General features: G+C 38.3%; 1 protein-coding gene across 1 annotated transcript in view; it reads left to right on the top strand.

Annotated features, from left to right (window-relative positions):
- VPS35L (VPS35 endosomal protein sorting factor like) overlaps positions 1-17,230 on the top strand; it is a 45,120-nt gene that overhangs the window by 25,247 nt on the left and 2,643 nt on the right. Inside the window, exons 24-29 of the mRNA XM_071761535.1 lie at positions 178-276; positions 1,098-1,175; positions 2,345-2,459; positions 9,461-9,600; positions 11,144-11,309; positions 12,048-12,166. Coding sequence (XP_071617636.1) covers positions 178-276; positions 1,098-1,175; positions 2,345-2,459; positions 9,461-9,600; positions 11,144-11,309; positions 12,048-12,166 — 717 coding nt within the window. The remainder of the gene's footprint in view (positions 1-177; positions 277-1,097; positions 1,176-2,344; positions 2,460-9,460; positions 9,601-11,143; positions 11,310-12,047; positions 12,167-17,230) is intronic.

Below are 17,230 nucleotides of genomic sequence, written 5' to 3'. Positions count from 1 at the left end.
GGGTGTTATATTGTTAATGTGTTGGTTTTTTTCTTATGATATAAGGGTATTTTGACTTTTGAATATCTGTGGCCTAGCTGCATGGGGTTTTATATTTTTTAAAGTTAATGCCTTACAATGGTAAAAATCTATGGGGTTTTGTCTGTTTTGTTGGTTTTTTTTAATTTTCTTTTATAGGTTTCATTTGGCCGTGACTTTGAACAACAGCTGAGTTTCTATGTTGAAGCCAGGTCAATGTTTTGCAACCTGGAGCCTGTTCTAGTCCAGTTGATTCACGTAAGCTGCAGTTTATCTACATTATCTTAGTAAGTGGGGATATATTTGCAGTTCTCCCATTCTCTGCCCAAATGATTGGTCTGTCAAAATTAGTCTGAAGTCTTTTTATCAGGTGTTTTTAAAGCAGGCTTTGATCTCCCCTTTCATTTTATCACCCCAAACTCTCTGAAGTTCTTTTTTGACAGGTTTGCATGATATCATTGTAACAAAGAAAGTGGCTACCTTGCAAGAGATTTCATATTGAATAAAATAGATGTCACTTTAGTGCATGCAGAATTTGGATTCTCTCCTCTGTAATCTTCCATCCAGGAGAGATTAGACTGTGGCTCACTGCAGATACAGGCAGGGTCCTGCTGTGATAGGGAAGATTAATCTCTTTTTTTTAGTTGAGTCACATGTCAGGTGAGCATTAGTTGCATCTGATTCCTTTACATCATTGTATCTTTTCTTAAATCCTTCTGTTACTTTGTTGTTTTTAATAATTGTGTTAGCTAGAAATCATGATTTTTACTCTAGGAAGGAAGAGATGACAGCACTGGGATAGCTGGGAAGAAAGGGATTGAAAGTGTTAAATAAGTTAAATAAGTCTAAAATAAATTTGCCTTTACAGACCTTTAGAATCATATTTGCTTTAAGGAACAGTCACGAAAATTCTCCAAGGAAAAACTAAACAGTACAATGAGGGGGCACCATACTGGGGGCCCTTTTGACAGTCCCTGTCCTCTAACTGAATGCTGTAAAACATGCAGTTTGTTATTTGCTGCTGACCTAATAAATCTTTACATTTTTCTTAATTATTTTCTTCTGGTTTTTATGTGTAGTCTGTGAACCAGCTAGCAATGGAAACAAGAAAGGTGATGAAAGGAAATCATTCCAGAAAGACTGCAGCATTTGTCAGGGTATGTCTGACTCTAATAAACCTTTTTAGCAGATAATATTATCTGCTGGCACTCACATTTATAATTTTTACAAAACCAATGTTAGTATTTTTGACCCTGTTTGTAGTCTCATTTTCTCTTACTACCATTTTACTCTCTAGAGCCAGATGCTGCCATTTAAGAAAAAAAAAAAAGACCCAAAGCATCAAATAGCAGCTTTGTGTTAAAAAGGAGCAGTAGGATCAAATCCCTCCCCAAAGGAAGGTTCATTTGAGAGGTGCTTTTGTGAATTCTAGAGAGCTCAGCTTTTCAAATTATATTTGAAATAGAATACTTAATTTCTATGTAACTCAATCACAGGGAGAATAGGAGAGAGTGGGAAAAGAATATGTTCAGATTTCTGTCTCATGACATCAGTGTTGATAATGCAGAAATCAGTATCTGAATTTCAAATGAATTGCTCCTTTTGGCTTTACTGAGTCTGTATAGATACAGTCAAAGGAGCTTTCCTCATTATGCACAGGCTGTGCAAGTGGCTTGTGTTCCCCTCTTCTCACCTGAATCATAGCAACAAAGATGTCTTCATCTTCATGAGTTGTGGAGGTGTTTGCATATAGTACCATTAATAAATGGATTTATGTCCATGGCCCCTGTGCATGATATCCTGGACAGAGGGTCACTAGGGTGACAGAAGCCAACTTCTGTAGACCTGGGAGCCACTCACTCCATCTGAGTGCCTGGGCTGCCCCAGTGGGTCTGAAGCTGCAGTTTGTTTCTGTAGATCTGTTTCCTCCCAAATGCACAGAGTGCTCCTGCCTGGGCCAGTTGGGTGGAAGGATTGCACCTGGGGTCCAGCAGTCTGCTTCTCTAGTTAGATTTTGGTCTTGAACTGCAAGGTGGTTACTTGAGGAGACAGGAACTTCCTTGAGCTAGAGTCATAGAGTAAATTTTGAGCTAAGCTGCTCATAATAACAATAATTAATAAAATAGTCAATATTGTAGTCAGTAATGAAATAGCAAGAAATTGAAATTTGCTGGGTTTGGACATCACATAATATTTGCTTTTTATTGAAAGCCTTTCCCAAAACTGATTTACAGATTTTGATCCCTAATCATGTATAAAATCAGTAATGATTGCAATAACTCTCAGTTAGGTATTCTCTTCAGTTTCATTTTTTTATTTGCTTCAGGCTTGTGTTGCCTTCTGCTTCATTACAATTCCATCTCTGAGCAGCATCTTCACACGTCTTAATCTGTACCTACACTCTGGACAGGTTGCTCTGGCAAATCAGTGCCTTTCACAAGGTAAGGCAGAAATTTGTCTGCTTAAAGTTCTCTTATTTTAGTAATATTCCCAGCTGTGAGTAAACTTGATTGAAATCATGTCACGTAAGTATATTATGGGGTAATTAAAATACAACTCTGCTCCAAGCACTGTTGAAGTGAAAACTTCTGATATTAAAGCAGCTCTTCAATTTTAACCCTAATCCTGTGTTCTAAATAACCAAGACAGCTGACTCCAGTGGACATAGTCATGGCTATGAGGTTGGTTGCCCTAAATTTCTTAGAAATTATGGAATTTTCTGCTGCATAGTTATGCAAGCACTCTGATCACAAATGGTGTGCTTTATTGTAACTGTGGAAAAAGAAACTATTGCACCTGTGTAGTAGCTCAGCAACAAGCTGAAAAATAATTAAAACTTATGTCAATGCTACCAGAAACCTGCTATTAAAACACGTGTGATAAATGCTTAGCTAAGAAAACCTACCACTATGTAAGAGTGAAACAATGGAGTAATACCAGACAATATGAAGAAAATAATTTTTTTTCTTTTTTGAATTATTGTTTGAACCAGGGCCTGAATGCAGGACCTAATTTTTTTGTTACCCTGTTAGCTCAGTCTTAAGTAACTGGAAGTTCTGACAAAAGTAATTTTGGGAAATTTTTTAGAGCTACTCTGGGACTAGAATGAGCATTAAGTCAGTATCACCTTTTAATATGATCTTGCTCCTGTTCATGTCAAATAGAAGACAATTAACTTTTCTGAAAGTCTTCTTGTGCTTTTAACTGTTTGCAGTATCTTTCTTTTCATTTTTGAAGTTATGTCATTACACTTTGTTTTGCAGTTTTGTATTGACTTAAAAGTCTGCTTCCCAATGGTAAATGTTTTTCATTTACATGTTTTCAGTAGAGCTGTGGGACTAATAAATTGGATTACTTTGCAACATCTTTTGTTGTAGCTATTGATTCTTTGTTTTTGCTGTGTGGTTCTTCACCAGAGCTTGTTTTCCAAGCTCTGCATTTACCAGTAAGTTCCAGCTGCACAAACAAGCTGACTTAGGATGCTGATTAAAACTTTTTAGTACAGGGTGACTGCTGTATTTTTTTGTTCTGAAGCTGATGCTGCCTATATAGCAAAGCAGAGGGATTTAGAGTAAAGCTGGCTGTTGTGTCCAAGTATGTTTTGCAAATAAAAGATCTGCAGTCTGTTGTTGTGCTACTAGTACTGTGCAGTTTCTGTGTAGGTAACAGTTTACCAAAAATGAACTCATTTTTTCTTCCTGTGGTGTTTTGTTTAATATACCAGCTTACCTTATCTCTTGTAACAATTTTTGTTATTGCTGCTGTGTTGTATTGCATCTCTTGCTGGAAGCAAATCCAAATCAGTTTTTGTGTGAATACAGTCTTTGAGAACTATGCCCTGCCCATGTTGGGAAGAGCTCTGTGGTTTAATAATCTTTCAGTTTATGAATTATTTTTCCACTATTTTTGTCATCCAAGTCTTCTCTGAGTGAGACTCCTGGGCCCCAACAATTGTCTAGATTTTTCAGTGTAAGAATTTGTAAGTGTGCACAGCTGTTTTTTGACATGTGAACACAGTGCACTCACAGTGTATTCCCATTCTGAAACCTTTTAAAGTAGCAGAGAGATGTAAAGTGTTATGTACTCAGTGTCTGAAATAGGTATTTATTAACCACTCTCCTGAATTTGGAAACACAAGCCAGAGGGAGGAGTATGTGGTCCCTCTCAGCTTTTGTTGACTTGAAGCATCTACAAAACTCTTTTATTCAGTAACTCATTTAATTTACCAAGGTTTTACTGTCATGCACTTCTTTTCTTCCTTAAACATGCTATTTTGGGCATAGTTTGTGCTCAGAGACACAAGTGACATGTCACTTATGTCATTTGTGTGAATAATTTAGCATGTGTTAAGCAGTTAGGTAAAAGTGCTACCAGTCTTGGGATAGTTTTTGTGAACTATCTCTGCATCTTCTGGTATATTGTAGTCAGGTGACCTGTCCTTGGAAGTTACTTTTAGCACAGTTTAATCTGTATCTCAAGTGAATGCATTCCATGTGTGTAAGGAGTACTGATTAATTCATAACAGCAAATTCAAATCCAGTCAGCTGAGTTAACTGATGCCAATTAGATTCTGATCTAATAAAACCAATGCAGCATGAAGTGAAGTTTTAAGAGTGTGCAATTAATGATAGCATTAGGCTAGGAAGTGAAATTGTCCCTTGTGTAACCTTTATTTCATGCTGATTGGAATTAGCTTAATCAGTTTAAAATTGGGAAGAGAAATAAATCTGAAAGGTAATGTACCTGATCTGATGGGTCACTCAGTACTGGAGCATGCACGTGCATGCCATTTCTCTGTAAAGATTCCAGCTGTTGATTTTAGTAAGTTAAATTCTTGAATTTTTTTAAATTTGAAGTTCCTACAGGGAGTCTGGCTATTTCAGTAAGCTGAGTTTTCACTTAAGCATGTAACAAAATTGGAATTTCACAGGGTAGACTTCTGTTGGCAATAGGATGATTGATCTAAATCACTGATATATCTAAGTTGAAAAAAGGAGTAAAATTGTCTATTGGGGTAGGTAAGGCAAGTTTAAGATTGTTTTTTTCCCTAAAAAAAAAAGAATCCAATTCTGAAGTATACAGTGCTTAATGTACTTCTAGATATTTGTTCTGTTCTTCAAATGTAGCTGAAACTCAGTTTCACTAGTAGATTGCAAGAGGAATTTCTTTTTCTGCTTCAGAAAACACCACTTTTTCATGAATGTTCTCTAAATGTCACAGGCTTCAGCCACACTTTGGAGAAAGTATGGTATGGAATATTTAGTTAGTAATTTTTAATCATATTCCAATAATGTTTGATGTATTTTCTCGGTTAGAATCAGATAACAATTTATCTGATCCTTCCTCATCTTCTAATATCTTTATAGATCTGAAGAATATAAATAGAGAAACTTTGAGATTAAGAATTAAGAAGAATAAGAACTAAGAATTAAGAAAAATAAGAAATAAGAAAATTTTGAACAAAATTATGACTTGTTCTGTTAGCTGGGCTTTCTGCAGCTCGAATCTTCTTCCATTCAATGAACTTTTTCTTGTGCCTCTCTTTATGCCAGCCAATAGATTTTCCATATGATTTGAGAGAGATGACATTTCTTTAAGCTTTTCAGACAACATTTCATATCAGTTTGGCAGTTCTTCAAGCCTGTCTAGCCCATGACCTGTTTTTGAAAGTGTCTGGTAGCTTGTATTAAGGGAACATAAAGGAAACAATAATGTAGAATGATGCTTCCTAGCTTTCAGCTGTGGGTAGTCTAAATACATCCTCTACCAAGGGTTGCATATGGACCATGGCATCCAATAAAACAGATGGACAAATCCTTAGGAATTTAATTGTTTTAGCAATGTTTGATTTTTGGCCTTTGTAAACACAAACATGCTGGTTCTTTGGAAAACTTGAGAGACTTCTGAGGAATGTTTTCTCTCTGCAAAACCTTTATTGGCTCTTCATTGTTATATTATGTTTTTCTGTGTGTCTGCTTGTTTGATTTATTTTTTTTCTTTTTTTTTTCTTGGTCACCCTGTTTTAACCAGAAGAAAATACAGAATTTAACGATAGCATTTATTAGTTGGAAGTTTTCAGGATTACTAAGGGACTTCTCTCTAAAGACTGATGATGATGTTTTACCTCCCAGTCTTTAGGGATTACATAGAATTTAGAGAGGCATGCTGAAATTTTGGGGGTTTTCTGGGAGGGGTGGTGTATGTTGCATTTATGGGTTACAGCCTAAGAATAAAATATCTTTTATTCAGTGTTCTTGTTCATATTCTGTGAATCTTCCCTTCTAATTATGCCTCTGTATAACTTTGTTTGGAAAGTGCTCAGGCTGTGCTCACAATCCATAATCAAGCAATTCTGAAGATGAGCACAAGCAAGCTCCATCCACATAATTCCCTTTTAATCTGCAGCTAATTTCTAGTGTGTGATCAAATGAATTAACACAGTACATTCCAGTTCACTGAGCAGCAGTGCATTCGTTTTCTTATTTTATCTTTGTTACTTCAAATAATTCTTTTTAGTTTCTGGATTGAGAGTGATGTGTATAGTTGGAAGATGTTCAATAGCTCAAGGGAAAAACATGTTTCAACAATGTGATGAAACTCACAGTGACCTCACCAATGAGAGGAGGAGCTCCAAATGTTTGCAATACTTGGTTGTCAAAACAGAAATGTGTTAATTATTTAACACAAAAGAAAAAAACACAAGAAGCCTTATGCTTGCTTCCCATTAATTTTTTGCATGGGAGTACAAGGCTTTATTACATTTCAGCATCTGTTGGATGTGCAAGCAAAATCCTTGGAGTACTAAGATCAACTTGAAAGTGTTGTGGGACACGAAGGTGTTGTGGAACACAGAAGATGGCGTATGGTCCCTGGTTTTGTCCTTTGCATGGACTCAGCCTTGTGTAATTGTATCCATGACTAAAAATAGTTTCTGTAGATATGTCAAACTCACTCCCTTTTGCTCTTTGAAGATGGACTTAAGGAGCTTAATTCTTCTCCTGTCTCTAATGGCTTTGTTCCTTCTTGGGTTTTGCCTGCTTGAAGTATTAAATTAATGCAGTTTAATTGACTATCATAGATGCACCACATACAGTGTAAGCTAAATTTTTGTATGTAGAGATATTGCTATACAGAAACATGTGGATTTCATATATTTGTGTCTTTGTACAATTAAATGTATGTGTATAGGTGCCAGCATGAATATTGGCAATAGCAAAACATTCAACACCAATTTCACTTGCTTTTTCTGTAGCAGAGTAATACTGGAAGTGCTGACTTGGATATCTGAGATTGTTAGTTTTTGTAGCTTGAAGGTCAGCATGTATGCTCAGGGGAAAGATTTATAGGATTTTGGTCAACCAAACTGAAGGAGCTGCTGTGAAAGGATGAATGTAGTGAAGCATGAAGTATGTCATGTTGGAGCACTGCACAAGATATTAACAGCTGTCTGGGAAGACTTTATCATGGTGATTTCTTGTAATGCACAGGCAGCTTTCCCCTTATCCAACCTAATGGTGACTTTTTTTAAGAGTATTGTACTTTAGGCAAAGAAGAAAACAGCATCTTTCACCAGAAGAAGACTTTTAAAACCTTTTTATTTGTAATCAAACAAAATTGTTGGCCTTTTTAACTCAGAAGCAATGGGTGTATGGTTTTCTCTTGAAACATCTCTACAGTATTAGCTTTATAAATTGACTTTTAAACATCTAGAGAAAGCTGCCTAGGCACCTGCTGTTAATGGCAGGTCCAGGGAGGGAGCTGATGTCTCTGGAGGTGCTCAGCCAGGTGAGCTCTGCTCCTGCTCAGGTTTGCAGGAACGGCGGGAGGCAAGAAGAGTAAATTGAAGCAAATTGCAGTTATTCCTAGTGCAGATAAGAGGGTTGGGTTTTGTGCTAAGGCAAAAGTTGAGAGGACAGTGTCTAGAATTGTGATTGCAGGAGAACGGGCAGTAAATTGAGGTGAGGTACCTTGCAGCTCTTCTCTTTCATTTTGGAGAGTGATTGCTGAATGGCTCATTCCTGTCCTGTTCACAAAATAACGTGAGAAGGCTGGAGTATTCTCTGCACAGACATGTGTATTTTGGTATGCAGACTATTTTCTGAGACATGTCTTTTCATTTGTCTGGTCATATGGTTTGATTATATGGTGATGTGGGGCATGCTCTTTTTTTTCGACTGAGACAACTGTGGAAGTGACAGCAGTTCATTTACTTGTGCTAGAATGAACATCTGCTGCTGCTTTCCTTTCTCTAAAAAAGCTCAGAGAAAGATTACTTGCCTTCCTTTGAATTAGCTGTGTAAACTTATATGTCGCCTGAAATAAATAAAAAACATTCTGCCACTACAAAATAAAAGTGCAGAATAAAAGGAAGTGTGAAGTTTGACTGGATGGGGGGGGTCTCTGTTTTAAGCACTGAAAAGTTCAGAAGGGCTTGAGCACTCATGCTGAAAAGAAATAAGAGTCAGAAGAATTACAGTTTTTCCAAAGCACATGTTTCCCTGGTATTCCTCATAAGCTTAAATTAGCTATCAGTTGGTACTATATTTAGCAAATTTGCTTGGAGTCTCATGTGCTCAAATGAATTTTTCCAGAGCAAGCTGTGCTCTGGGAAATGCCCATGCATGCCTGTCAGTGCTATCTTCATTGCAGCCATTAACACCTCTTGGCTTTCACCAAGAATTCCCTTTTTCTCTTTGCTAAAATTTGATTTCATGGCCTTAGTCTCTGTTCCTGTAAAATGGAGATACAGTAATAGTGCTAAAGGAAGCTCTGAAGTATGTGGCTAAACAACTTGAATGGGATTTGGATATTTCAAAATGTGCAAAAGAATGTTGTTGTCAGAGGTTTTTTTTCTGTGAACTCTTAGCATATATATATATATGAGAGATCTTCTAGGGTAAGAGGGGTAATATTGATATTTTGTTAGTTTTTTGGGGTTTTATTTAAAGATTGAAGACATAATAAAGAGTTATGACAAACCTCTCAAATAGCTGTCTTGCCAAGGCCGTATCAGTGAATGTTTTCTCTAATTCCTGTGTTGTGATTCTGGGAGAGAATAATTTTTATCTAGGTAACCATCAATACCTCAGGTTCTGGTGCTAAATTTCTGTTTTACTTTCAGTGACTGTAAGTACTTGGAGAAATGAAATTGTCTGTACTTCCTTATAACTGTTACACCCATTTGTGAATGAATTTGTGAATCAGTTAGCATGATCTATTACTCTTTTTTTCACCTGCTTGGGATTCCCTGTTGTCCCAGCATAAGCATTTCTTTAGATAAATCAATTTTTAACTGTGTGCTTTTATTTTTTAATTATATATGCAAACTATTTGAAACAACGCTGTCCTCTTGTTATGCAAAGGAGAAGAATTATAATTTCAGAAGTCTTGACTGCCATTGCAGTTGGAGTGATAACACAGCAACTATGTTTTTATTTTGTAGCTGATGCTTTTTTCAAGGCTGCAGTGAGCCTTGTTCCTGAAGTGCCAAAAATGATCAGTGTAGACGGCAAGATGCGACCTTCTGATGTCTTCCTCTTTGAATTCCTTTGTAATTTTTTTTCCACGTTATTGGTTGTTCCGGTAAGTTGTGTGTGTGTGTGTGTGTGTGTGAATACCACGTAGGCTACTCTGGCTATAGCACATGGACTAGTTTGACTTTTCTGTTTAAAAATTAAGAGTACACTGGGCTTTTAGGAGTGGTAGATGCAGTGGTCAGTTCTCTATGGGCAAGCAGAACCAATTTTCTCATTGGCTGCAAAGTCCCTCACTCCCGTGCAAAATAGGGAGATAGAGCAATTGTTCAGAGGTGAAGGTGCAACATTGCCCCTCTCCGTAGCACCATGCACTCAGCTGCATTTGGGGTGGAGTGAAATCTCACCATCATTTAACTGTGTAAACTTCATTTACTGTTTTAATAGATGCTTGCAGACAACTGGTATTTCAGCTGAGCACTCAGAATCTTAGAGCTCTAGTTTCTATTAATTTCAGGTAATGTCTTTGGTACAGATTGTCTAATCCTTAGAGTGAAAATGGTAATGAGAAGATGAACCTTTTTGTGTTTATTGATTTGTTTTTGGAGAAAGTACGTGGCAGGTGGTTTGTTGTCACTGAAATATTTATTCCTGTTTCCTCCTTCCTTTTTTCTTTGACTACATTCAGTGCAGCAGCACACAGTATAGTGCTGTCCAAATCCTCATAATCAGATCAGTGTATTACCCTTTTTCCAGTGGCAGGGTTCTCCCAAGCCATCTGTTAGAAGGGAAAGTCGAGCTGCCACTGACTCTGTTCTTGCTGTCCACTGACTGCAGAAGTAAGACTGTTAGAACTGAATGCTTCTCAGAGAAATGACTCAGATAATTAACAGATGATTGAAGGAGGAAGGTCCATCCTCTCATGTACAGTAATGAAGAAGGACTTGCAATCTAGGATTCAGAAATTAGCTTCCATAATTTTTCCTCCTATTGACTTTACAGGATACATGACCAGAAGGAAGTGCCCTCCCCAGTGGGTTGTGGTTTTTCCTATATATATTTGCATTATTGCACCAACTGCCTGCTTTAGATAAGCTGAGTGCAGTACTAAAACTGCATGCAAAAACTCACAACTTATGTAAAGCAGATGTCTCCATAATTTTATTCCTTTCATATTAAAAGATTGTTGATTGTCTGCAGCTTTGACTTCCCAGAGTAGGTGTTCTTCTGAAACTCATAATTATATGAGTAATGTCCTTATTTCTATAGCTTACTGGTATTATTTTAATTTAAAAAATTCTGCCCAGTGTGTTTAATTTAGAAGCCTAGCTGTTAAGAAGCTGACTTATAATTTTGTACTACTCCCCCATTACTGGAAAACAAAGCATTTCAAAGTTTGTCTGTGGAGGCTTCATGGATCAAACTTGTGATTATGGACTGAATGAGCATTTTAGAAAGAAACTGGCATGACATTTTAAAAGGATTTGTAGGAACTTACTTCAGAAAATTAGTCAGCTTTAATTATATTGTAGTTTTTGCCTTTATACAGCTAATATTGTCACTCTAAACCCCCGAATGACCACAAATAATCTCATTTTTGTTTTGGGGTGCTTGTGTTCTTGTTTTTGATTTATCCCTTTTCTTTTTTGTAGGACCATCCAGAGCAAGGAGTGTTGTTTCTTGTGCGGGGATTACTGAATGTGATCCAGGATTATACTTGGGAGGATAACAGTGATGACAAAGTCAGGATTTATACTAATGTTTTACATCTGCTGTCTGCAATGACTCAAGAAGCATATATCTACCATGTAGATAAAGGTAATAGCCAAGGGTGGCTCTGGGTCTTTGCATTCCACCATGGAATTTGTAGTACTGTGTTAACACCTTTTGTACTGAATTATAGGATCATAGAATGGTTTGGGTTGGAGGGGACCTTAAAAACCATCTAGTTCCACCTTCCTGTATGGGCAGGGACACCTCCACCTAAGTCACTTTTCTCAAACTCCCATCCAACCTGGCCTTGGATGTCAAAATGAGCAATGACAGTCTATCTTACAGAATGGATTCCTTTCCTATGCAGGTTCAGATACTGTAATTTAAAATAATCACAAGAGATGGCTGCCAAGTGGATGTACAGTCTGTTCTTTAAAGTGAACCCATGCAGAGAGGTTTCCTTAGTTTGTTCCAGATGGTGTTGATTCAAATACATAAAACTATGAACTGGTGGGAGCAGGGGCTCTGTGGAAGAACTGAAAATTGACTGGATATGTTGCTTGGCATTTAAGTCTCACAGATTTTTGAACATGGCTATATCCAGGAATATAGTGATTAGTTTTAAGCTAGAAGAATCTTTTCAGAGTTTTGTTCCTAAAACCAAGAGGACGTAGTAAGCAACCAAATGGTAGGCACTCAAACAAGATGGGTTTGTTTGTGTTTCATGGAGCAGGGGCAATTGCTAACTTCCAAAACATGGTCTTCTATAAATAGCTGTTGTTTTCAGTATCAAACAAATTCATAGCCCTTTAGTCAGACCTAATCTTGAATTCATCTCTGCAGTTGATTCCAATGATACCCTCTATGGTGGAGATGCCAAGTTCCTTGCTGAAATTAATAAACTTTGTGAAACAGTGATAGCACAGATCCTGGATCATCTGAAAACCCTTGGAAAAGAAGAGGTATGTTCTTACTCTGCTTAATTCAATACAAAACCAAAATTACTTTTGAGCTGAATAAACACACCACCTTCTTTACCAGGCACTGGTCTTTCACAGAGCTCCAGGAACCTTAAACGAGAGGAAAATGGGTAATTTTGTTTCAGAAGTGAGTCAATCCCATAGGCAACCTTGTGGTGGAAAGACCTAATGATATGAAAGAGATCATGTAGCAGTTATAAATTTTAAGGTGCAGACTAAAGTTACCTTCTTAGTTGTGTGCTGTACATGGAGTGTCAGCTGTGACTGTGCACCACAGGATGTGATTGTTCTGCAGTTACAGAATGATGGTTTCAGAGCAGCATAGTGAGGTAAGAGTTAGCTTTAAATTAACTGGCTTGAGTCCTGGTGTGGTCTGGTTATGGAAATACAATGCTCAATGTGGTATAACTTTTTTTGTTTACAAGAGTCTCTCTGCCTGTAATGAGCTCTACAATGCTGGTATTGCAGTTATTGGCCTAAGATAAAAAATTGGAGACAGTGCCACAGTCATTCCTTCAATTGCAGTACAGTTGTGCCTAAAATCTGTTCCATGTCTGTCCTTCTTACTTTTTCTTCCTCTCAGCTTTCTCTCTCTGTAGATGGACAGTATTTTATTGATAGCCAAGTTCACAGTACCCTGAAATGTCCAGTTCTTTAATGGGCAAAGTGAGAATTGATGGTTAGCTTTTTACTAAAAAAGTAAATACAATAAATACAATGGTTAAAATACAATGGAAACCACCTTTAATTGGTAAAAATTTTGCATCCCAGACTCTGGGATGAAGTCAGGAGAGAGGTGGAGAGGCAGATGAAAGGCATTTTGGTTTTGCTTTGGTTTTAGTACAGATTTATATTTGTTCAATATGCAGTAAAGAAAAGTCTAGGCAGGTTATTGGATTTTTCAGTTGGAGTTCAGAGGCTCTGAGAGATCAAATACAGCTCAATGGATTCTGTGTGAAAGGCAGGTGACTGATGTTTTCAGTATTACTGAAATAATGAGACCTTACTGTTCTGCTCATGTACCTCTTTCTGAGATTGAATCCCTCTGCAGCTTCCTAATCACCCCTTGCCAATCTGCTGTGCAATGACAGAAATCTTGAGGTTTGCAGGCTGCAATGGGGAGGGCAAGGGATGATTCATTTGATGGAATTTTTGATAGCCTGTTTGCACAGCAGCCTGTAGTGTCTGCCAATACAGAATGTGTTAAATGATATGAATTTGGAGGACACTATTCTAAGTTTAGCCTTTTTTCTACTTCTGCTATCCTGTTTATCTTTCCATAAGCAATTGTAGAGATGTAAAATGAACTAATCCTTTGCTCAAATGCCTCTGCATCATTGTACACATCACCACACTCAACAGCAGTTGTTTTCCAGAGCAATAGTAACATAAACCAACCATTCTTGCACAGCTAAGAATGCTCAAATGGGTATGGGAAGGAGATTTTTAACAGTTTTCAGAACTGTGGGTTGTATATAGAGGATTTTTTGCATCTGACTCCTGTATATGGAGCATGTGGGTGGGGATGTTTGTAGGGCTTGAAATCCGTGGTTTCTGAAAGGCCTTTTTTTTTTTTTTTTTTGTCTGCTTTCAAGCTTAATGCTTTGAGTGATGAGATCCTGTGTTCTTTCACTGAAGCAGTTATTTCATTGAAAACTGGATTTAAAGCTAAGCAGCATGGATATAGGTCCTTGCCCTGTCTCTGTGGCCTTGGATTTACTCCTCCATCCATCCCTATTTACAAAGAAGGGGAACATTTATTTTGCTTTGTTGAATAAAAGTCCTTGAGAGATTTAGATTAAAATTGTTTTGTAATAGCTTTTTTGAGGAAGCTGCTGTTACTGAGAAAAGAAGTGATGAGAACTCTGTCTGAGACTTCCATTTGTGCTTAAGTAGAACTGATCATAAAATCACTGTGGTATTTGGATTGCTTCAGTGTCTGTGACCTTTCATTATTAATCTGCTTGGCTGCTCATTTAAATGAACAAGCCTTTGATGATACTGGATTTGTATTGGTTCCTTTCCTTTAAAAGCTATAAAGGAAAATAAATTTTTCTTACAATAAAATGCCTTCCCCAAAATGGCAATTTGGAAGGGAACAATGCATCTTGTGTTATCACAGTGGGGTCTTTTCACAGTCTTAGAGAACGCTTTATTTATGTTACGGTGCTTGAATGGAAATTTTCAGTTCTGGACAATTCTGTAGAGTTCAAGCTGTTTCTTGTCATGAGAGGGAGCATCAGTGAATCCTCTCTGCATTGGTGTGGGTGGAAGACCAATCATGCTCCAAGTTTCTTAGAAACAGAAATGCTTTGTCTCTTGCTAATCAGTGGTAGGTGTCCAGATGGAGTATGTTTTATTCAAACACTGCTTTTGATCCAAAACATCAAGAGCATCTTGTTGTGTCCTTGGCAGTGCCATGTGGGGATGGCAGTATTCCCATGTCATAGGTACAGGTATCAAGAATGAAGCAGTAGAAACATATTCCTGGTTACACTACTGAGGCTTCTTTTAATAAATCTGATCTTTAGTTTTCTGTACACTTGTAAAAAGTTCAGTTGATTTCACATGTGTTTGAAAACTGAACTACAAGCAGAGATGGACATAGTTCTGTTTGTGTCTGGGAGTGTTTTAAATTAAGAAGCTGCAGCTTGGTTCTTGGTGTTTTGTCAAGTCATTATTTCCTTGTATTATAAATGAAGCCATTTTAGCTCTTGTTAGTGTTGGCTTCTTCATTATTACCATGTTGGGACAGGAGTGTAATGAGAATGGAAAACCTGGCCTTTGCCAGGCAGCTCGTGATCTTTTTCAGTGAACTAACAGATGTTTAAAGGTTCCCAGAGGGCTTTATGGGAGAGCCTTTAAGGAAAAGCAGGGCTGCCTGTCATGGCTTTCTTTAGGAATATCTAGATTTTGATCACGAGGATGTAACCACCAGCATCATAGTGATGCTGGAATTAATTTCAGGCTAGGTAGTTCAGGTAGTACTAACAAACAGCTGCTGTATCAGCATGAAGACTTGGCCTAGACTGGTATATTTAGTACCTTGGAGGAGCCTTACAGCCCATGCTGAGGTCTGTGCTGCCACAGATGGACTCTTAACAAGTGTCAGAGTCAGTTATTTTAAAGCTGTACAATGGAGCAGCAGCAGGCGAGCATCACCTTCAGAGGAGCAACATACATTTCCAAGAGAAAGCTCAAGGTACCCTTATGACATAGATGTCTGGCAAAAGTCACAGAAAGACAGGAATGAATATTTTTAATTGCTAGCTAGAATTTTGGGAAATAGAAAATTACGTGGTACATTATATGAAAGATCCTGGGTTTTTTCTGTTACGCTGTATGAAATCTGCTCTGCACTTTGGGGAAGGAACCCCACAAGGGGGTCACATTTTGGGTTGATGTAGTTTGTTCTTTGTCTCATTGTCATCAGCATTACTCCAGAGATTATGGAAACAGAGCTGCCTAGAGAGCTGGCAGTTCTTTTTGGTGTGGGAATTGCAAGTCCCATAATGTATGTGCCTGCCAAATAGCTGAGCTGTTGCTTTCCCCTTGCTGCCTGTGCATACATCCTGTGAGTTGGAGTGTCACCCACATTTCTGCCTTAGCCATGGCAGCAGGTTTGGCAGCATGCTGGCACAGATATCTCCCTTGGGCTGGAGGTCAGTGCCATGTTACACAAACATTCCTGCTCATCATCATGTGAAGCTTTGTCTGACTCCTGTTCATTTTCAGACCTGGTGAGATCTACTGCATACCTGAGCCTGCCTCTCACTTCACTTTGCTTTGTGTAACTGATGAGTAGATGGTCAAATCCTATCTGTTGTATCTACCCCAAAACAATGAGAGTTAATGTGCATCTCATTCTTCCAGCTTTTTAATGAGCTTTTTCCAGCTTTTTTTTTTTTTCTAGATCCTTTCTGGAGTAGATGTGTTTCAAATTAGTCATAATGTCATCCTTATTTCAAAGAATGGATTCCATATTTGCATTGATACTGCCTGGAAAACCTTGCTAGTTGGTATTTAGAGTTGAGTACTGCTGCTTTTCTACTCTGCCCAATAATTTGACTGTCTTGTGAGGAAACTTCCATGCAATTCCTGGGACCCTCTCTGTAGTTTGTGTTTAGCAGAAGACACACAGCCATTAGATGGTCAGTGGGAAAAAGAATTGTAGGCAACACCTTATTTTTCTAATGCAGGATGGCTTCATAGAATCATAGAATCCTAGGGGTTGGAAGGGACCTCGAAAGATCATCTAGTCCAACCCCCCCTGCCAGAGCAGGGCCCCCTAGAGTACATCCCCTAGGAACGTGTCCAGGTGGGTTTTGAATGTCTCCAGTGAAGGAGACTCCACAACCCCCCTGGGCAGCCTGTTCCAGGGCTCTGTCACCCTTACAGTAAAAAAATTTTTTCTGATATTCAACTTGAACCTCCTATGCTCCAATTTACACCCATTACCCCTTGTCCTATCACTGGTCACCACTTCCTGGTGGAAGGCTCTATGTGTGGTGAGTAACACCACAAAGCATGGGCTAGCTGACTGTATCCTGTGTCTGGTCTTCCCTGAAGGGTGTTAGTCCTACAGGAGAATGCTACAATAATATTGAAGCATTTATGCTTTACTGGTTTGCCTTTTATGGTCTTTTTTATTTCTCAGTTTGTGTTAGTGCTACTGGACTGGGCTGATCAATTGTGTTTCTCTGGCAGGGAGTACAGCTGAAGGCTCCCAAATGCTGGCAGTAGTGTTAGCCTGTGTAAGGTTCTGGAGCTACTGGGGTGGAAATTGCTAATACAGATAACTGTTACAGGAAGAGCTGTCTTCTTGGTAGTTCCATGTAATTAATTTAGTGCTTCTGGGGCCCTGAGCAGCTCTGGGCACTGCGGATGCCTGTGTGCATGCACACAGTTTCTGATGTGTCAGGTTTGTTCTGCATACACAAATGTACTCTGTGTGTCACATGTACAGGCTGATGCTTCTAGTTTGGGGCATGCTGTGTCCTCTTTTCTAGTTAGCCAATTCTCTAATGGCATGGTGTTTTCCTTTTC

The sequence above is a fragment of the Heliangelus exortis genome, chromosome 17 (assembly GCF_036169615.1).
Source record: "Heliangelus exortis chromosome 17, bHelExo1.hap1, whole genome shotgun sequence".
In the NCBI taxonomy this organism is placed as follows: domain Eukaryota; kingdom Metazoa; phylum Chordata; class Aves; order Apodiformes; family Trochilidae; genus Heliangelus; species Heliangelus exortis.
This window is presented reverse-complemented; position numbering and strand designations above follow the sequence as displayed.